This window comes from Sander lucioperca, chromosome 4 (genome assembly GCF_008315115.2).
Source record: "Sander lucioperca isolate FBNREF2018 chromosome 4, SLUC_FBN_1.2, whole genome shotgun sequence".
Lineage (NCBI taxonomy): Eukaryota > Metazoa > Chordata > Actinopteri > Perciformes > Percidae > Sander > Sander lucioperca.
The window spans coordinates 40,240,798-40,262,814 of NC_050176.1; the positions used below are offsets into that span (position 1 = coordinate 40,240,798).

Below are 22,017 nucleotides of genomic sequence, written 5' to 3' on the forward strand. Positions count from 1 at the left end.
GAATAACTTTATGTTTTGTACACAGTGTGTGCGGTGTCCGAAATAAACCCTAGACTGAAAACCAAGTTCATTCATCTGTTCACCAGAAACGGGATTTTAACCCGAACGTTATTCATTTTATAACGTCGGCCCTGGAGGTAACGACTCTCCTCTGGTTTTGTGACCACGGTCGGAAACAAAGCAAGCAGGAAAGGTTAACACATTGAACATTTTAAATTAAACAGCTGATTAACGTGAGCTTGTTGCCCCGTGTGCGCTGATGCCTCATCTGTTGACATTTCCGAATGCCTTTCTCCAGCTGCTTAATAAAAGCTTTCCACACAAACAAATGTACATGTGTCATTAGTATGAGAAAAGAAACAAGATTTTAACTGTGTCAGGCTCGGGTCGGGTTTGGACACAAATTTCTTAATGCCTGTCGGGCTCGGGCTGGGTTCGGTCATGGCTCTGTTGGATACGGGCCGGGCTCGGACAGAAAAATTCGGTCCGATCTGGACTCTAAACTGTGTGTGTGTGAGTGCGTAAGTGTGCGTACATTGTGTGTGCATGTGTGAGTGCATGTGTGTGTGTCTGCATGTGTGAGTGCGTGTGTGTGTGTGTATGTGCATGTGTGTCTGCATGTGTGAGTGCATGTCTGTGTGTGTGTGTCCATGCGTGTATGTGTGAGTGTGTGTGTGTGTGTGTGTGTGCATGTGTGAGTGCGTATGTTTGTGTGTGTGAGTGCGTGTGTGTGTGTGTACGTGCATGTGTGTGTGCATGTGTGAGTGCGTGTGTGTGTTTGTGTGTGTGAGTGCGTGTGTGCGTGTGTGTGTGTGTGTGTGTGTGTGTGTGTGTGTGTGTGTGTGTGTGTGTGTGTGTGTGTGTGTGCGCGCGTCCCCGTGCGCGTACCTGGAGTGGGCGTGTTTCTTGGTGAACACCCGCAGGATGAAGCTTCCTGTGCGGTGCGGTTTGAAGGTTGAGGGGATGATGGCGTATGGTTTTGACAGTACAAAAGAAAAAAAGTTTAAAAAAGCATCCAAGGCTCATCATTTGTAATAATAATGGTGCTTACAGGTGCCACTCTTACCTGTGGTTACAGGATAGAGGAGAGAAGCTATTAATCTGATCAAGGTTAAAATGTTTACGAAATTGTGTCCAAATTCTAATGGAATTAGAAACAACAGGGTTAAAAAAAAGTCTTACTATTGGTCTGAGTCGACAAGGGAGCTGTTAATAGAGAAATAGGGGATATAGATGCGTGTGATGAAAGTTCCATCATTGCCCAGGCAGGCCCGTTTTTGTCAGAGAATGCCGTCACCCAGTATGCCAGTTTGGAAATGTTTGATGCCCAGTAATAATGGAGAAAGTTTGGGAGACCCAGCCCCCCTTCAGATTTAGGTCTTTCCAGATAGATCTTCTTCATTCGGGGCGTGGAATGATTCCATGTAAACAGTGATATATAGCTTTCCAATTTGATAAATAAATGTTTTGGGAGCCAGACAGGAATTGTTACAAACAAATACAGGAATCTAGGTAGTATTGTCATCTTGAGGGCGTTAATGCGGCCCGCCAGCGAAATGGGAATGCCCAACCACCTCTCCAGATCCTTTTTTATGTGTTCTAGTAAATTATCAAAGTTAGCCTTCTTAAGTGTTTTAAATGAGCTGGTTACATGTACACCTAGGTACTTAAAGGATTGATATTCAGTTTTAAAAAGAAATACATAATTAATAGGGAAGAGAGACTTTTTGATAAGTTTAGTTTATAGCCAGAAAAACTCCCACATTCCTGTAATAACTGCAGGAGGTGAGGTATAGATTGGTTTGGGTTGGCGACAAAAAGGAGCAGGTCGTCCGCATAGAGTGCAGTCTTATGGGTTGTGTTTCCTCTTGTGAAGCCCTTGATCCCTTTGTTATCCCTGATTGCAATGGCAGGTGGTTCTATGGCTAAGTCAAATAGGAATGGTGACGAACAACAGCCCTGACGCGTACCTTTGTATATGGGAAAATATGCTGATACAGAGCCATTTGTTTTCACCGCCGACATTGGGTTGTTGTATAAAATTCTAATCCAGTTGCTGAATGTATCTCCAAATCCAAACTTCTTCATGACTGCATGTAAATACTCCCATTCTATCCTATTGAATGCCTTCTTGGCGTCGAGTGACTGGATTACCTCAGGCTGCTATGTTGGATGGGTGGAGTACATTACATTGAAGAGCCGCCTCAGATTGAAAAATGGCTGCCGACCTGGAATAAAGCCGGTCTGATCTTGATGTATAAGTGATGTAATCACATCATTCAATCGGTTTGCCAGAGATTTGGTCAGAATTTTATAATCACAGCAGAGGAGACTGATGAGTCTGTAGGATGAGCAGTCAAGTAGGTTCTTATCTTTCTTTAATATTAATGATATAGTTGCTTAGGTGAGGGTCGGTGGTAGACAGCCAGTCTCCAGCGATTCGTCATACACTGATTTAAGTATAGGCACTAGTCTGGGAGAGAATATTTTATAGTACTCGACTGGAAACCCATCAGGTCCCGGGGCCCGCCCACTATGCATGGAGTTAATTGCGGCTTGGATCTCACTAATGGTGAGAGGTTGATCAAGGGAGAGTCGGATGTCTGGACTGAGAGTGTGGGCGTCAAGAGAGTCCAAAAAGGATTGCATTTTAGTTGTATTGGTGTCCGCATCTGACAGATATAGATTTGAGTAATAGTTTTTGAATTGGCTGTTTATGAGTTTTGGGTCACTCAACTCACTCAACGAAATCCCGACTGTTCACTGTCCTGGCTCCCAAATGGTGGAACGAGCTCCCCATCGATATCAGGATGGCCGAAAGCCTACACATCTTCCGCCGAAGGCTAAAAACACATCTCTTCCGACTACACCTCGGATAAAAAAAAAAAAAAAAAAAAAAAAATCTTGAACCTGCACTTTCATATGTCTCTTTGTAGCTTTGCCTATTTAAAGCTACTGTATTTGCACTTACTACTTGTGGTCTGGAGTTTGAACCTTCACAGTTGAAAGCACTTAATTGTAAGTCGCTTTGGATAAAAGCGTCAGCTAAATGACATGTAATGTAATGTAATGGGTCACCTGTGGTTACACCTGGACCAATGTTAATCTCTGTAATTTGGGAGTTGCTAGCTGTCTGTCAGAGTTGATGTGTGAGCATTCAACCTGCTTTCTCACCGTGCTCAAAGAATTTTTGCTTGGTTCTAAGCAAATTTCTTACTGCCTGATGAGTAGAGAGGTTATTAAATTCCATTTGTAATTAGATACGCTCTTTATGTAATTCTGGTGTGGGTTATATTGCACATTTTTAATCAATGTCCGTTATAGACCGCTCAATGTCTAAGAGGAGTTTGTTGCGTTCTCTGTTCTTATATGCCACGTATGAAATTATCTGACCCTTAATGTAGGCTTTATGATTCCCACAAAGTGCGACGTGATATGTCCAGATGGTCATTTATTTCAAGAAAAAGGTCTATTTGTTCAGCAACAATTTTTTTAAATTCGGTGCATAATAATAGAGAGGGGTCAAGTTGCCATGTTGGTAGCGGTAGGATGTTTTCTGGAAAGTGAATGTCTAACTGTACAGGAGAGTGATCTGACACTACAATACTATGGTATTGTGAATTCGTAACATGTGGGAGGAGATTATTATTAATAAGAAAATAGTCTATCCTTGAGTAGCTTTTATGGACAGGTGAGAAAAAAGAGAATTGTTTCGTGTCTGGATTTAGTTTCCTCCATGGATCTACAAGACTATAGGAGCGTATGAAAGAATCAAGGACACCTCCAGATTTGGACAGTTGACTATCCGATTTTGGATTGGATCTGTCTAATTGTGGATGTAGTACGCAGTTCAGGTCTCCAGCTATAATGAGCTGATGGGAGTTAACATCAGGTAAGGATGCAATTACTTTAATGAAAAATTGAGGGTCATCCCAATTTGGACCGTAAATATTAACCAGGATAGTTGGAGAGTTGTAAAGCTTGCCAATTATTATGACAAATCTGCCATTGGGGTCTTGAATTGTCCTGGTATTAGCGAATCGGACTCCCTTCCTAATGAGGATTGCTACACCCCTTGAGTTGTGGTTAAAGTTAGAATGATAGACCTGGCCGATCCAATTATTTCTTACTCTCGTGTGATGATTGACTTTCAGGTGTGTTTCCTGCAAGAACATAATGTCTGGGCCAAATGATCTCAGATGACAAAAAATCTTGTTACGTTTAACTGCGTTGCCCATGCCTCTAATGTTCCAGGAGATGAAAGAGACAGAGCCAGGCGCTCTATGTATCTGTCTCTGTGATGTCATGTTATATCGGGTTTGTAAAGATATTCTGTGTCCTCAAGCCCTTGAAAAAAGTAGTTGGATCTAATAATACAAACATACAGTGCAAGCAAACTTAAAATACAACTCTAAAAAGTTGAAAAGCAGTTAAAAAACTCTTGGTACCCTTCCTTTAGGGCTATTAGCCCACCCATGTAGGTACCCCCATCGCCTGTTGAGCATACCATTGAACAAGAACACTTGGTGTCTCTCTTCTAAACCATACAAGAACTATGCATGAAGAGAACAGTGTAGGGAAATAATGTTCCTCCAAGATTGAGAATTTGTTACTTTACGTAGCTGCCATACATAAACAAAAACTCTAGGAATAAGTGACAATCTAATTAGGTAAATAGGAGAAAAAAAAAACAAAACAAAAAAACATACCTACACACGTGTACATATATATTGCAGATAAAGGACTATAAGTCCACTCTGAGTGAGGTTTGTAGAATGTTTCACAAATAAAATAAAAAAAAAAAAATTAAAAATATAAACTAGATTATGAAAAGATAAGATCAAGGTGGAAATAGAAATAAAGAAGGGAGAAAACAGTCTATCTGCACCTTAATACCTTAATTACTGGCCACTGCACTCTGATTACGAGTAAACCCCCTGTCTGAATAGATACTGACATAATGTTATGCCTAAGTTTGCCGGTAGACTGGCAGTACTTGACATTTTATGGGATTACATGTTTAATAAGTGTGTGAATGTGAGGTTTACAGTCTCTCAGTTACCTGTATCCTCGGTTTGTAAGTGTTCGATAATGTACCGCTTAGCTTCAGCAGGGCAGTCGAACGATCTTCGTTCTCCATCTGGGGCAGTGATTTTCAACGTCACAGGGAACAAAAGGCCAAACCGGGTGTTAGGGCAGTGTCTCAGCAGCTCCCTTGCTTCTTTGAAGGCAGCACGGCGCTTCCTCACGGCAGCGGTATAATCTGGATAAATGCATAACTATTTGTTGTTATGCAGGATGGGGCGCTGGCGTAATGCTTTCCTCAAGACGTCCATCTTTTATTGAAAGTAGTGAAACTTCACAAAGATCGGTCGCGGTGGATCCCCCAGCTTGGGTTTAGGCAGCAGGCTTCTGTGAGCACGGTCAAGTGTGGGAGTGTAGTCCAGTCCCAGTGAATCTTGTAGTAGCTTAACCACTGATCTTTCCATGTGAATATCCCCGAGGCTTTCGTCCACACCGATAACACGGCAATTATCTCTGCGTTGCCTTGACTCTAGATCTTCCGTCTTGGATGTTAGCTGCTTGACTTGGGATGACAGCGAAGAGAGCTGCGACTCTAGTTCAACGACCCGGTCGGAGTAGAGGTTAGCGCCGTCTTCCAGGCTGCGTATTGATGTAGCTTGTAGCTTAAGCTCCTGGTTAGCCGTCTCCAAAGCTTCCCGTGTTTCGGAGCGAACTATGGCTATTTCTCCACGCAGCTCTTTGGAGAGGTTCTCTATCTTTGCGAGCAGGTCTGTCGACAGTGTAGTCACCATGTCTTCTATTTTGGCCATGACAGTTTGTTCGGAGGCTTTGATGGCCTCCATTATGGTAGCGATGGCTAGCGTGTCTGCGGGTGGCCCAGCCACAGGAGAGTCCGAGGTTTTAGCTGCAGGCTTAGGCCTTTGTTTGCTGGACATGGGCGTGGACGTTGTTCAAGAAAATAATAAAAAAGAAGGGGGAAAAAAGGAAAAGAGACTGCAGCTACTATGGCATAAGCTGTTAGGGATACCCCTTACACAGCTCAAAAATGTCATCTTCATGCAGAGCTCGCGGAAAAAGCGTGTTACATGCCGCTGCTCTCGAGCGCCCCTCCCACAGCAATCTCTACATGGGTTTCATTAATGATTGAGCTACAATAAGACCATGTTGTCTATGTAATCGTTGACAACTGGGACAATTTCCTAGTGGTTGGTGTAAACCGTGACATTTTAGCGTCCCGAAAGGCTTTTGTTGGGACTCGGGACGCGCAACTCAAATGTCTGGTAACCCTAGTGTATGTCTTAGTTGTTAAATCTTTTAATGTTAATGCAAATATTTGCATGTTAAGTTTTCTTAAAATATAAAAGCAGTTGAAAGTGACAGGATGTAATGTAAAGTGAAACGTGGACAATTGGGAACAATGGGCTAAAAAGGATAAAGTCATTGCGGTGGGCCCGGGGGTCACCGGCCTCAGCCTGGTGTGGTCGGCTGATTATTAGGGGACCCCTCAGTTCATTTTCTTTTTTTTTGCAGCCGTGTTGTTTTCTTCCAAAGTGTCCTGCAATTATTAATAGGGATTCAAATTCCTGAAAGATTTCATGATTTAAGCATTTTGGTACGACACTGTGTTCAGACCGTGGTACTACATCAAAGAGACGGATTATTTCATTTAAAGAACACTCCAGTGATTCAGTATTGCATTCAGTTGCCTGATGAAGATTATAAAGCGATCTGATGACAGACAGCAAACTTAGTTCTGTAGGATTGAACAGCAACATGGGTTTTAAATCAGGATCACCAGAGGATTCAGCAGAGTTTAGTGCATTATTGGAATGAAAACTGCTGCAAATCAAAAGATAAACCAAACAAACAAACAGCATATGCAGTGGTGTTGATGAGTGTGCCATGTTGGTTGGGTATTTACAGGAACTGACATGAAAAAGACTAACCACAATTACACTTCCTGTAACAGACTTACAGACATGTAGCAGCCTTACTGTTTCCTTATTCTTCACTTCTGCAGAGTCACGGGACTTTGACGTTGTCGACCTTCAGGTGAGTTTTTCTTTTTATGCTTCAGATCATCATGTAGATAACTTTGTAGAGACCTGAGGCTGGAGTCATGCTGCACTCTTTACTGAATTCTTACTGGTCCAGTTGAACACACTGTTAAAATTAAACAGAGTACAGTTGAAAGAACATTGGATAAATACATTTCAGTTTTACATTTAAATGTTACTATTCTTACAATACTCTAGTACTAGACTACTACAATACTCTCAGTACTGGGTAATATTTACTTACTTACTGCTCTACAGTGAAAGGGAGGGAGGGAGAGAGAGAGAGAGAGAGAGAGAGGGATTTTTTTTATTTTTACAAAAACACTTTATTTCATATTTATAATTTGTACAATTTCACAATAAAATGAACTGCTGATGCATTCAAATCTCAGTATTTGTTTAAAAACAATATCATCTAGTAAAAACCTCATCAAACCAACTCTTCATCAACAACAGAAGAAACAATATCATTAAAACACCAATGCTGTGATTATAAAACCTGAACTCTAACCAGAGTCTGGCCCTGATGTTACAGAGCCAGACTGTCTTGGCCTCCTGCCCCTCCTTGTTCTCCATCCTGTTCTTTCATATATGTTGCCATTTTGGCTTAACCTGAAAGGTAATTTAGGAGCTGCCACTTATCATTTTGCTTTTTTGCTATAGCTTTCACACAGTTCTGGTAAAACGTCACTTTATCTGCTCCGTGCAGGGTAGGTTTGCCCGGGCTACTGACAGCTAGCAGGGGGGCCAGTCTCCTCTCCAAACTCTGGGCTCAGGTAAACCTCCGGGAACGAGTCTGTGGGGTCTGGCCTAGCCTTTCCCCTGCTGTATTTCATGAGGAGTCTCCTTTCTCTCCCACTCAGCTTTTCCATAGTTGTGGGAGTCATTGTGCGACCTGGATGGATCTCATGCCCAGGAGAGAGCACAGAGCCCCAGCCCCCGATAGTCCAGGCCGTGCTGCCTCCACCAGCTGCTGCAGGCTTAGAGTCCCGGATCAGTTTAGGGCTGCCAGCAGCCCGGGCACCCCGCTGCAGATGTCCAGTCTGCTCCCGTTGATCAGCGACTCCTTCAACAACCAGTGCAGAGTTAGACCTATCACACAATTTACAGTTAAAAAGGGCCCAAGACTTAAGAATGCCCTGATAAAAAGGAGGAAACCCACTTAACTTTAAAAATTAAGGATCAGTTAAAAAACAGAGCAGCATCCAGCCCCAGTTTACTCACATGTTTGAGGATACAGTTCAATTCAATTTAATTTATAGTATCAAATAATAATTAAAGCTGCAAGCAGCGATGGACGGGCCCTCGCGCCTCTGCGCGCGTCGGGGTTACCGGCGGATGCCGCTCCTTGCGATCGTGCATTTGCGCGGCACTCAGACATCGCAAATCGTCACCAATGAAAAGGGCTCCCTGCTGCGTTCAATGATACCTCACACAAGACTCTACCTTAGATGGGTCAGCATTTATGAAAAGGGGCGTGGCTTAAACATAGGGGGCGGGCCAAACCATCACCAATGAAGAAGGAACTCTCTGCTGAGTTCATTTATACATCACACAATGGTCAACCTTAAATCGTTCAAATGTTATGAAAGGGGGCGTGGCTTAAGCATAGGGGGCGGGCCAAACCATCACCAATGAAGAAGGAACTCTCTGCTGAGTTCATTGATACATCACACAATGGTCAACCTTAAATCGTTCAAATGTTATGAAAGGGGGCGTGGCTTAAGCATAGGGGGCGGGCCAAACCATCACCAATGAAGAAGCAACTCTGCTGAGTTCAATGACACCTCACACAAGACCCTACCTTAAACGGTTCAAATGTTATGAAAGGGGGCGTGGCTTAAGCATAGGGGGCGGGCCAAACCATCACCAATGAAGAAGCAACTCTCTGCTGAGTTCAATGACACCTCACACAAGACTCTACCTTAAACGGTACAAATGTTATGAAAGGGGGCGTGGCCTGAGTAAGTGGGCGTGGTTATATTATAGGGGCCGGCTCATTATCACATGTAGACCACACATTCTAAGTTTCATGTAAATCGGATGATGTTTGTCATATAAGGTGCATTTCCTGTTGCCAACGGGGGGCGCTATGACCAAAAGTCAAATATGGCCTGTAGGTGTCCTCAGGCCTGGACCCTTGTCAATCGTGAGAATTTTCGGGCAGATACTACAACGTACACTCAAGTTACAAAGACTTATTTGTTCATCGCTCAACACTCAAAATGGCCGCCACGCCACGCCCACACCATCTGACGAAAAGTTTTTCTTTTAATAACTTTTCATCTTTAAGGTGTTGGGATGATAGAGACCAAGTTTGAAGTCCATCGGATGAAATCTCTAGGAGGAGTTCGTTAAAGTATAGCACCTTGACTTTTAGGCCTACTTCCTGTTGCCACTAGGGGGCGCTATGACTTTAAGTAAATATCGGCCATTATTTTTCCTCAGGGTTGGACTCTTATGAATCCTGAAAAGTTTCGAGCCAATCGGACAATGTACACTCGAGTTAAACCCACTTCCTGTTTCGGGGGCGAAACGCACAAAATGGCCGCCCCGCCACGGCCATGCCCTATGACGAAAAGTTTTTCTTTTAACAACTTTTCATCGGTAATGTCTTACGATGGCACAGACCGAAATTGAAGTTGATCGGATGAAATCTCTAGGAGGAGTTCGTTAAAGTACGACATGTGGAAATGGCCAAAATCGCACTAATTTCAAACTTTGAAATCAAAATGGCGGACTTCCTGTTAGGTTTAGGGTATGGCTTCAATGACATTTTTTGTACATCTTGACATGTTACATAAGTGTACCAAGTTTCGTGAGTCTACGTTAAACGCACTGCAGGGGCTCAATTTTTTTAACATTGTAGGGGGCGCTAGCGAGCCATTTTTGCGCACCTATTCCCGAAACCCTTAAAATACGTAAATTCCCAATTCATTTGGTGTAATAATAATAATAATTAAAGCTGCAAGCAGCGATGGACGGGCCCTCGCTCCTCTGCGCGCGTCGGGGTTACCGACGGTCGCCGCTCCTTGCGACCGTGCATTTGCGCGGCACTGAGACGCCGCAAATCGTCACCAATGAAAAGGGAACTCCCTGCTGCGATCAATGATACCTCACACAATGGTCAACCTTAAATCGTTCAAATGTTATGAAAGGGGGCGTGGCTTAAGCATAGGGGGTGGGCCAAACCATCACCAATGAAGAAGCAACTCTCTGCTGAGTTTGGTGAAATTTTCACCAGACTTGATGGGACCGCCAAATTTGGTGAGTTTTTGAATATGTTAAGCCCCTCAAAAGCCAATTCATTTGCCGGGAAAAAGAATGATAATAATAATAATAATTCCTTCAGTTTCAATAGGGCCTTCGCCGCTGTCGGCGCTCGGGCCCTAATTAAAGCTACAAGCAGCGATGGACGGGCCCTCGCACCTCGGCGCGTCGGGGTTACCGGCGGACGCCACTTCTTGCGACCGTGCATTTGCGCGGCACTCAGACGCCGCAAATCGTCACCAATGAAAAGGGAACTCCCTGCTGAGTTCAATGATACCACACACAAGACTCTACCTTAGATGGGTCAGCATTTATGAAAGGGGGCGTGGCTTAAGCATAGGGGACGGGCCAAACCATCACCAATGAAGAAGCAACTCTCTGCTGAGTTCACTGATACCTCACACAATGGTCAACCTTAAATTGTTCAAATGTTATGAAAGGGGGCGTGGCTTAAGCATAGGGGGCGGGCCAAACCATCACCAATGAAGAAGCAACTCTGCTGAGTTCAATGACACCTCACACAAGACTCTTCCTTAAACAGTACAAATGTTATGAAAGGGGGCGTGGCCTGAGTAAGTGGGCGTGGTTATATTATAGGGGCCGGCTCATTATCACATGTAGACCACACATTCTAAGTTTCATGTAAATTGGATGATGTTTGTCATATAAGGCGCATTTCCTGTTGCCAGGGGGGGGCGCTATGACCAACAGTCAATTTTGGCCTGTAGGTGTCCTCAGGCCTGGACCCTTGTCAATCGTAAGAATTTTCGCGCAGATACGACAACATACACTCAAGTTACAACAACTTCTTTGTTCATCGCTAAACACTCAAAATGGCCGCCACGCCACGGCCACGCCCTATGACAAAAAGTTTTTCTTTTAACAACTTTTCATCTTTAATGTCTTAAGATGGCACAGACCGAATTTGAAGTTGATCGGATGAAATCTCTAGGAGGAGTTCGTTAAAGTACGACATGTGGAAATGGCCAAAATCGCACTAATTTCGATCTTTGAAATCAAAATGGCGGACTTCCTGTTGGGCTTAGGGTATGGCTTCAATGACGTTGTTTGTACATCTTGACATGATACATATGTGTACCAAGTTTCGTGAGTCTACGTTAAACGCACTGCAGGGGCTCAATTTCTTTAACTTTGTAGGGGGCGCTAGCGAGCCATTTTTGTGCGCCTATTCCCGAAACCCTTAAAATAAGTACATTTTCACCAGACTTGATGCAACCGCCAAATTTGGTGAGTTTTTGAATATGTTAAGCCCCTCAAAAAGCCAATTCATTTGCCGGGAAAAGAATAATAATAATTCCTTCAGTTTCAATAGGGCCTTCGCCGCTGTAGGCGCTTGAGCCCTAATTAAAGCTGCGATGGATGGGCCCTCGCTCCTCTACACACGCGTCGGGGTCACTGGCGGTCGCCGCTCCTTGCGACCGTGCATTTGCGCGGCACTCAGACACCGCAAATCGTCACCAATGAAAAGGGAACTCCCTGCTGAGTTCAATGATACCTCACACAAGACTCTACCTTAGATGGGTCAGCATTTATGAAAGGGGGCGTGGCTTGAACATAGGGGGCGGGCCAAACCATCACCAATGAAGAAGTAACTCTGCTGAGTTCATCGTTACCTCACACAATGGTCAACCTTAAATCGTTCAAATGTTATGAAAGGGGGCGTGGCTTAAGCATACGGGGCGGGCCAAACCATCAGCAATGAAGAAGCAACTCTGCTGAGTTCAATGACACCTCACACAAGACTCTACCTTAAACAGTACAAATGTTATGAAAGGGGGCGTGGCTTAAGCATAGGGGGCGGGACAAACCATCACCAATGAAGAAGCAACTCTCTGCTGAGTTCAATGACACCTCACACAAGACTCTTCCTTAAATGGGTCACCAGTTATAAAAAGGGGCGTGGCTAAATTATAGGGGCCGGGTCAACCCATCACCAATTAGAAAGGAAGTCTCTGCTGAGTTCAATGATACCTCACACAAGGGTCTACCTTAATCGGCTCAAATGTTATGAAAGGGGGCGTGGCTTAAGCATAGGGGGCGGGCCACAGTGCTGCCCGGCCGTGCAGTAAGTCCAGAGTGAAAAATGTCCTCAGTGTAACGTCCTCAGTCAAAAATGTAGAGAATGTTAAAACTGGTCAGACAGTGTGGCTTAAACTGACTGAGGTATGTTCAACACAACCATCTTAAAACTCTGACACACCTTTGGTTTCACTGAATCCTACAGACAAAGGACCACAATGTTCATATCTATAACTAAAAAAACAAACTCATTTTGATATTTTTTGTTTGCAGTTTTTCAATTTGGGGACATAAAACGCATTTTGAATGGGCTTCACCAAATTTGGTGATTACAACTATATCTATTTATCTGAAATATATAGAGGTTTTAATAATTTTAGAATGGTTTGACACATATTTTCCCTTTTACAAATATTGTGAACCTCTGCGATAGTTCATATTGCGATTTCGATAAAGTTTCTATCTATCTATTCAATTCAATTGTTAAAAAAAAGTTATCTCAGGACATTTTACAGATAGAGTAGGTCTAGACAACTCTATAATTTACAAAGATCCAGCAATTCCAGTAATTCCCCCAAGAGCAAGCATTTAGTGTGACAGTGGCGAGGAAAAACTCCTTTTAGGAAGAAACCTTGGGTGGTGGGAAAACTTCCTTTTTAGGGAGAAACCTGGGACAGACCCAGGCTCTTTGTAGGCGGTGTCTGACGGTGCCGGTTGGGGGTGTGATGAGCAATGGCAATAATAGTCATAATAAAGATAATGGAACAACAGCATAGCAGGACGTTGCACGGCGTAGCATGACGCAGCAGGACGTAGCAGTGCACTGCAGAGCGTAGCAGAGCGTAGCAGGGTGTAACAGGGCATAGCAGGGCGCGGAGCAGGACCACAGGGACGGCTGCAATCATGATTTAGGTGCCACCCTAATCCAAGGAAACATGCTGGGCAAAAGAAACACATAAGGACTCTGGGGAATAAGCTCCCCAGAGCTAGGTTAGTAACAAGCATTTCTGGGACATGGATGCACACAGATGGAAAGAGAAAGGAGACAGGAGAGAGGAGCTCAGTGTGTCAAAGGAAGGAAGTCCCCCGGCAGTCTAAAACTATAACAGCATAACTAGGAGAGACAGGTCGGGCTAGAACTCTCCCCAACTGGATTGGGCTGTACTGGCCTGCCTCCCTCCACTTTGATTATATCATTGGTTATATGGTAGATTAATCTGACGACTATGAAGAGAAGCAGAGAAAAGAAGGGGTGCTGTGTCTGAAGCTATACACCCTCCCCTGCTGGTCTAGGCGTTCACTGCAACTCCTCACTCCCTAACTATAAGCTTTATCAAAGAGGAGAGTTTTAAGTTTACTTTTAAATGTGGTGACGGTGTCTGCCTCCCGAACAAAGACCGGGAGCTGGTTACACAGGAGAGGAGCCTGGTAGCTGAAGGCTCTGGCTCCCATTCTACTTTTAGAGACTCTAGGAACCACAAGTAACTCTGCATTCTGGGAGCGTTGTGCTCTAGTTGGACGATAAGGTACTATGAGCTCTTCAAGATATGAAGGTGCTTGACCATTTAGAGCTTTGTAGGTCAGAAGAAGGATTTTAAATTCTATCCTGGATTTTACATGAAGCCAATGCAGAGAAGCTGATACAGGAGAAATATGATCTCTTTTCTTAGTTCTTGTCAGAACATGTGCTGCAGCATTCTGGATCAGCTGAAGAGTCTTAAGGGACTTATTTGGGCAAGATAGGATGTTCCAAATTTTGGCAATGTTACGAAGATGAAAAAAGGCTGTTCTTGAGGTTCGTTTTAAGTGGGTGTTGAAGGATATATCCTGATCAAAAATAACTCCTAGGTTTCTGACAGTAGTGCTGGAGGCCAGGGCAATACCATCCAGAGTAGCTATATCTTTGGATAATGAGGTTCGTAGGTGTTTCGGGCCCAGCACAATAACTTAAGTTTTGTTTGAGTTTAACATCAGAAAATTGTAGGTCATCCAGGATTTTATATCTTTAATGCAAGCTTGAAGTTTAGCTAGCTGACTAGTTTCATCTGGCTTGATTGATAGGTATAATTGGGTGTCATCCACATAATAGTGAAAGTTAATTGAGTGTTTCCTAATAATATTGCCTAGAGGAAGCATATATAAGGTGAATAGAATTGGTCCAAGCACTGAGCCTTGTGGAACGCCATGGCTAACTTTAGCGTACCTGGAGGATGTATCGTTAACATTAACAAATTGAGATTGATCAGAGAAGTAGGACTTAAACCAGCTTAGTGCGATTCCTTTAATGCCAACTAAATGTTCCAGTCTCTGTAAAAGGATGGTTTGGTCAATAGTATCGAATGCAGCACTAAGATCTAGTAAGACTAGTACGGAGACGAGTAGGGCTGCGACCTCTTAGTCGATTAGTTGACTAATTGGTCGTTTTTGTCTTAGTCGACTAAGACTACAATTGCTATGTAGACAATCATATAAGTGATTAGCGACTACCTTCTCAAGGATCTTGGAGAGAAAGGGAAGGATAGATATAGGTCTATAGTTGGCTAAGACCTCAGGATCAGATTTTTCAGTTTTTTCAGAAGAGGTTTTATCACAGCTACTTTAAATGACTATCTATCTATCTATCTATCTCATCCATCCATCCATCTATCTATATCAAAATACTGAGTGAAGGTTAGAAAGAATGAAGAACGCAAAGTCTGATGACGTCATTCACGCGCATATTAAGTACCCATGTGGATTTCCTGATCCAGCAGAGAGGATGGTTTGTTTACGCCAGCAGCAGTTCACAAGATTTTGTCCAAATTTAAAAACTTGTGGCAACTATAACAGTTAACTATTTACCAGAGATGGGGACTCGAGTCTGAGACTCGCACAAACAGTAACTTCAGACATGACTTGCGACTTGACCCAAAAGACTTCAGACTTGACTCAGACTCGAGCTTCGACACTCGTCAACAACCTGTTTTCATGCAATGATTGCTTTTTAAATCTAAATGTATTCATGTATTTCTATTTTCTTTTATTGGCGCATATACGTTGGGGAAACGTATGACGAGCTGCATGTCCCCTTCCCTGCCGATTGCCATAATGTGCAACGGAACGCATGCGCTATGCCTATGTGCACGCACTCACATATCAAAAAATGCATTGACGATGGCGACACCAAGTCCTCCTGGAGTTGTGCCTTTTGTCATTAGTTTTGCTTTCAATAACTTGGTAAACAGTGACAGTAAGCGAATAGCGACAGGCAAGGTGTGTGGCACCAAGATAAATGATGCCAAATGAACAACGTCAAACTTCATCAGGCATCTCAAAACGCACCCAGATAGGTCAGTCACTTGCAATGTGAAAGAGACGTAATATTTAGCATATATTGTCACAGGCAACAAGCTAACCATCTCAAAGTGACGAGCTAATGCTGGGAACAGGCTAATTGTATCCTTATAGTTGTATCCATATGATGTGACAGATTTAGGTTAATATTTCACCAGGTCCGAGGGCTAGAGGGATGTGTTAAGTAGCAGAAGATTAGACTATATGATGTCCGATACCAAAATGTTGAAAAATACATGCAGTAGACCCCATAAAGTTATCCTACAACTGATTTTGATACTGTACTGTATGGATGGTAGCTACAGGACATGCTTTGAATTCATAACATGTAACAATACAGTGTTAGGGACAGATCAGATGGCCAGAGACTTGAGACTTGACTTGGACTTGCCCCTCAAAGACTTGAGACTTGACTTGGACGCAAGCTCAAAGACTTGAGACTCGACTTGGACTTCCAAAAAATGACTTGTGAACATCTCTGCTATTTACAGAGTAGCACTGTGGTTGTTAAAACAGCGCTGTCTAGAAACTGCATCATGCAGACAGAGCAGATTGAAATATGGCTTTCTTCATGTTTATACCCGTTAAGGTGATGAGAGACATTGGGCTAACACCGCTTCTCCAAATATCAGTGGTGAAGTTTACGGGCAACAGGCTGCTGATGTGCTTTTTTACAAACGCATCTTTGGAAACACGGTTTCTGTGATGTGGTGACGGCTGGGACTCTCTCGGCTCCAGTACACTGAGAAGACAAGAAAACGTGGAAACCCAGTATTATTAACGACTGACAATGGCTGGTCGTCAAGTGCAATCATGTATTGGGCAAGAGCCTAGTTATTTTTTTACAGTAAAAAATCTCCAAACGGCTGGCATTGCTCCTCTTCCGATATATACCCGATACTGGCATCGGTATTGGTGCATCCCTAGTCTAAACTGGACTCAGGGTTTGATTATACCAATAATTTGTTCCTCCAGTGAACTATGGCACAGTTTGGTGAAGACTCCAGCCAGTTTGTTGAAGACTCCAGCCTGAGGGACTGGAAGGTGATTGGCTCTGGGAGTTTTGGACAAATCTACAAAGCCAGGCATCATCAGTGGGGCGTTGACGTGGCCATTAAACTGCTTCTTCAGGGCGAGGGGTAAGTGCTTACAAAGGGTTTCCTGTTTATAACTACATAAAGTTGTGTGAATTACTCATAATGCAAACAAACATGCACAGGAATGAGGAGTCTTTGATGCATGAGATCAAGATGATGCGTCAAGCCACCAGCCCGCATGTTATGGCTGTCCGAGGGGTCTTCAAGGGTCGAACCCCCTCCTCTGGCAGGTCAACACAACTTGGTGTGGTAATGGAGGTCATGGAGAGAGGATCATTGGCCTCCCTACAGGTAACCAGGGATGGAACAACTAATCATATCTTTTACTTAGAGTAGCAATAAACAAAGAATAAATAAATAATATATAATACATTTGTTATCTGAGTTATACCGTTTTATGTTCAAATAGTCATTATTAAAGAAAAGAAGAACATTAATATAACATCATATTCCAAACCTTTGAATGGTAGTGTAGACTATATGTGTAGCTCACTATCTCCACTATTTGTGGATCTGTAACTCTGGAAACAATCTTACAGGAAGCTTTGAGGGGAACTCCACCCTGGCCCCTGGTCTTCAGACTGGCTCACCAAGTGGCTCTGGGTATAAACCTCCTCCACAGTCTGCCCCGTCCCGTGCTCCACCAGGACCTGAAGCCCAAAAATGTGCTGCTGGATGACGCTCTCAATGCCAAAGTGAGTCCCAGGCTTTGAGGGGAGGCCAGGCCTCATGTTTACTTTATACTATTACAATAGTTTTCACCATCTCTGGAGACTAAATGGAGCCTGATAAACACATATTGTAAACCCAAAAGATACAGACATGGGTTTCTCTTACATTTTGCAACTTGATACTTGATAATATATGGTATAAATAGTTTTACATATAGTCAAGAGCCAAACTCCAGGCCTCTGCTCCAGGCGGGCAGAGCAGCAACCTCAACCGAAATGCTCATGATAAAACTGTAGCATGAACAGCTACAATGGTAATGAATAGTATTAAAGACCAAAAATCCTTGTAAGGAGACTGGTTGTGGGGGGGGTGGGGGGGTGGGGGGGGGTGGGTGGGTGGGTGTGGATGGGTCAAACAACACAGGACTTTCACCTAGAAGACCGGGGTTCATGTCCTGTTCTTGTCCCGCGCGTCACTTAAAAGTACATTTTTACATACATTTAACGCCAAACCGGTCCCGACTCAGAGGGTCAAAAAGTGATGCCAAGAGTCCTGATGCTGAAGCAGATTATTTGCGTTAGTAACAACTGCCAAATGAACCTACCAATAGAGCCCTGCACGGGCCAAAAACTCCAGCCCTAACCTGGCCCTGGCCCGCGGTGTTCAAGCCCTACCCGACCCCAGCCCGACAACGCCTGCAATTTTTTCAGCCCGAACCCGTCTCGACCCGAGACCAACAACAATCACCGAGCCCGGCCCGAATGGGCTTAGCCTGTCGTGCCCCGTTGGGCCCCGACGGGTTTGCAGGGCTCTACCGACCAAGTGTTTTTGATTTGAATTTGAATTTGAATTGATGCGCTGGGAGTGAGAATCTTGTGTGCCCAACCTGGCTCCATGGGCGCAGATCCAGTGAGTGCTGAAGGTCACAGACCAATGATGCCATCAGGACCACATTATCTGCAAAAAACAGCGATGAAATCTCCAGCTCACGAACTGCAACCCCTCCCCACCACGACTACATCTCGATATCCTGTCCATGAATATTACAGACAGGATTGTTGAAAAGGTGCAACCCTGATGGAGGCCAACCCTCACCTGGAACGAGTCAACTTACTACTAAGCCCCCCAGACACAGCTCTCGCTTTAGATATATATGGATTGGATAGCAGCACCTCCCACAGTATTTCCCGGGGGACCTCGTCATACGTCTTCTCCAAATCCACAAAGCACATGTATGGGCATGTAATTGGCATACTCCCAGGCCCCCCTCCTGGATCTTGCGAAATCTTGTTTCTCTTCAATCTGAGAATCCTAAGAAATTGAGACCAAAGCTCCCCGTCGCAGCTTCAGCAATGGAAGCTTTGAACATTGCCCACTTGGGTTCAATGTCCCCAACCTTCACAGGGAAGCCAGAAAGGTCCGCCAGAGGTGTGAGTTAAAGATCTCTCAAACAGGGGCCTCCTCCAGATGTTCCCAGTTCACCCCCACTACCAGTTTGTCAAGGTCTTTGTCTAACCCTAACAGTCTCATGACGGCCAATGTAAAAACCAACCCACAGAGAGAGTTTTGTGGAGCTAATAGTTTTAATTTCTCTTTCTAGCAACTCATTTGGCAATGGCTTGAATGTAACGGACGGTCAATAATATCAAAAAGTTACGCATTAAAGCTTTAATGACAGTTTAATGTAATGTTAACACAAAACTAAATAGTTTCTTAAAGTTTGATAATGAGGCCTACTATGCCAATTTTTTTTTTAATTTTCTTTTTAGTTTACCTTTATTCAACCAGGAAGAGACTCATTGAGATTAAAAGTTTCTTTTTCAAGAGTGTCCTGGCCAAGACAGGCAGCAGTACAACCACACATACAGTACAATCAAACACAAAATACACAAAACACTAAAAACATAACAACTGAAAGCAAATTCCTCAAACCAGAATCCTAAACACATCAGGCAAACATCTGCAGCCAGATGTGGAATTTATGACAGGTTATGTTGTTTTTAATGTCAAGTTGTCATAACACAAACATTTCAAACAATGCTAAGTTAGCATTAAAAGTGTCATAATTTGCCAAATAACTTTTAATTACAACAGTCATGAACATTCATAAAGTCTCTTTCATGTTCCTGACTGGTTTAATGTCAGTCTTCTGCATACCCCTTCAAATAAAGTGTTACCAAATAAAGAACCTCTTCTAACTCCTTCCTCTCTTTGCTAATTCTCTCTGCAGCTTACAGATTTTGGCCTTGCCCAGATTTCCTGCAGCGTCACACAGGTTTCCAAGAACAGTGAATCACTAGGAGGGACGATTAACTACATGCCACCAGAGGCTTTAAAAAGCACATCATACAAACCTACCAGAGCCTTTGATATCTACAGGTACAAGAGCATCGAACCAGCACTTGCATAAAAGTGTTTTATTTATCATTTAATAAATAATATACTAATAATTAGTCCTTTAACAGGAGAGGGAATTGTTTACTAATATAGGATTGGGATACTAATCAACCAGCAATCAACCAGGGTGTGATTGTTATGATATAATCCTGACATGAAACTCTCTTTGTCTGTCTTTCAGTTATGGGATACTCCTTTGGTCCATTGTCACAGGGAAACAACCATATGAATGTAAGTGACTGTTGTGTCTATAGCAGTCCCTCCAGCAGGAGCTTTTGTAAAAAATTACGAAAAAGTTGCGATGTCTTTTGTATTTTTGTTGCAATGAAGTTGAGACTGAATTTTTTTTTTTTTTTATACTTCTTTAAAAATAAAAAGGAAACTTATTTTGGGGAGAATAAAACTACTCTGGGCGGAGTTTTCCTAGTAACCAACAAGGCTCCGGATGCTGCAAATGTTGGTATAAAATGAAAAAGGAGGGAAAGGTGGATTTAAGACAAAAAAAATAATAATTTATTGAATGTATCAAATTTGAACATATGTGTCAGTGGCTTGTTGATCTTTACATTGTTACTTAATTTCCTATCCTGTGACACACATTCATACGGTTTGATAAAGCACTTATTGGACTTTAACTTATCATTGCACTTACAATAACATGTGTAGCTGTCCTCAATTTAGATCATTGTGTACGTCTCATCTCCGGTTTTTCCAAACAACAACAACAGCAGCTTTCAGGGACTTTAGAGTGAAAAAACGTAACAGCGTACATTGATGTTAAAATGTTTACAGGTTGGCAGGACGGTCTGAAATGTTTCCACGGTCTTTCGCTGTAAATTTAGTTGGTAAATGTGAGATGTTCGAGTCACACACGTCTCGTCTTCACATCAGAAACAAAGAAATGAATTTGGCGGCGTACGTGTGTTATGTCAACCCGTTCTCACTTCCGCTTGGTCATTGGCTCTCAGCGTCACATACTGACGCAACGTCTGGCACGTGGAACTGCTGTGATTGGTTGAAGTCACGGCAAACAGGTTATTGGTCAAATTTGCGGTAATGTTGCGGTGGTCAAAATTGTGAGTCGCACCAAATTCACGGTGATTGGTTGAATTTGCGTGAATTGTTGTGATTGCGAAATCGTGAAATCCTGGAGGGACTGATTTAGCCTCTCTCACTATCACTGCTCAAAACATCTTCTACCTTTATCTTAGAGTTTTCTCATTTGAGTGTTTTGTTTGCATACTTACACATGGTGCAAGAACGTCAGGCCTCTGTAAGTGTAGATGGCGCTGCCTGACAGCACACGTCACTGTGGTGCTGCCAGTAATATGGGAAATAAATAATTACAGTGCTTTACTTTTCATATATGTACAAACAGTTCTACAGGACAGCATGTCATTTGCTACTGCTACTCAATACTAGGCATAATCACAGTTTCTTTGTTTAACCACAATTAATTGCTGATATAAGCTAAGGTCCTAAGGTCCATGACTGTTGATGGTAATTGTCAATTTTATGTTAATTTAAGAACAAAATACAATATTTTTTATGATTATAAAGAGGCGTGGTTTACTTTATAGACTCTGTACTTGTGTTATTATATTATCTGGGTCACATGACATTGATGTAACAAAAGATGTATCATGGGATTCATTTGTTCGAAAAGTGATATAAGTAATATACATAAATAAATAAATACATTGGACTAAAAGAGTTATTTTGTTAATCGTAATTATTTCTGAGACAATTAATTGTACAGTCAAATTTGGAATTGTTACAGCTCTACTCAATGAAATTTACAACAGCAGGTGGCAGAGTTGACCCATTTAGCAGGATTTAACCTGAACCTTTACATAATCATCAGTCCAGACCGTCTATTCAGGTATTACTAAGGTCTCATTTAACCTCAAGGCCACTCTGACAGCCTTTTTAATTCTTCCTCCAATGTAGATGCAAAGCCCGAAATAGTGATGTTGCGCGTCCCGCTGGGAGACCGCCCACAGCTGGATGATATCAAGGGCGATGCTGCCGGGTTGACAGAGTTGACAGGACTGATGAAGAGATGCTGGGATCATAAACCTGAACGAAGGCCCAAAGCCCTTGGTGAGGAAAATATTTAATTTACC

General features: G+C 43.0%; 1 protein-coding gene across 3 annotated transcripts in view; it reads left to right on the forward strand.

Annotated features, from left to right (window-relative positions):
* Positions 1-16,691: 16,691 nt before the first annotated feature.
* LOC116049191 (receptor-interacting serine/threonine-protein kinase 4-like) overlaps positions 16,692-22,017 on the forward strand; it is a 35,744-nt gene continuing 30,418 nt past the window's right edge. For all 3 annotated transcript variants that reach the window (XM_036000584.1, XM_031298619.2, XM_036000585.1), the window contains exons 1-6: positions 16,692-16,864; positions 16,945-17,113; positions 17,362-17,517; positions 19,725-19,873; positions 20,073-20,122; positions 21,842-21,994. In XM_036000584.1, the coding sequence (XP_035856477.1) occupies positions 16,707-16,864; positions 16,945-17,113; positions 17,362-17,517; positions 19,725-19,873; positions 20,073-20,122; positions 21,842-21,994 (835 nt within the window). In that variant the 5' untranslated portion in view covers positions 16,692-16,706. The remainder of the gene's footprint in view (positions 16,865-16,944; positions 17,114-17,361; positions 17,518-19,724; positions 19,874-20,072; positions 20,123-21,841; positions 21,995-22,017) is intronic.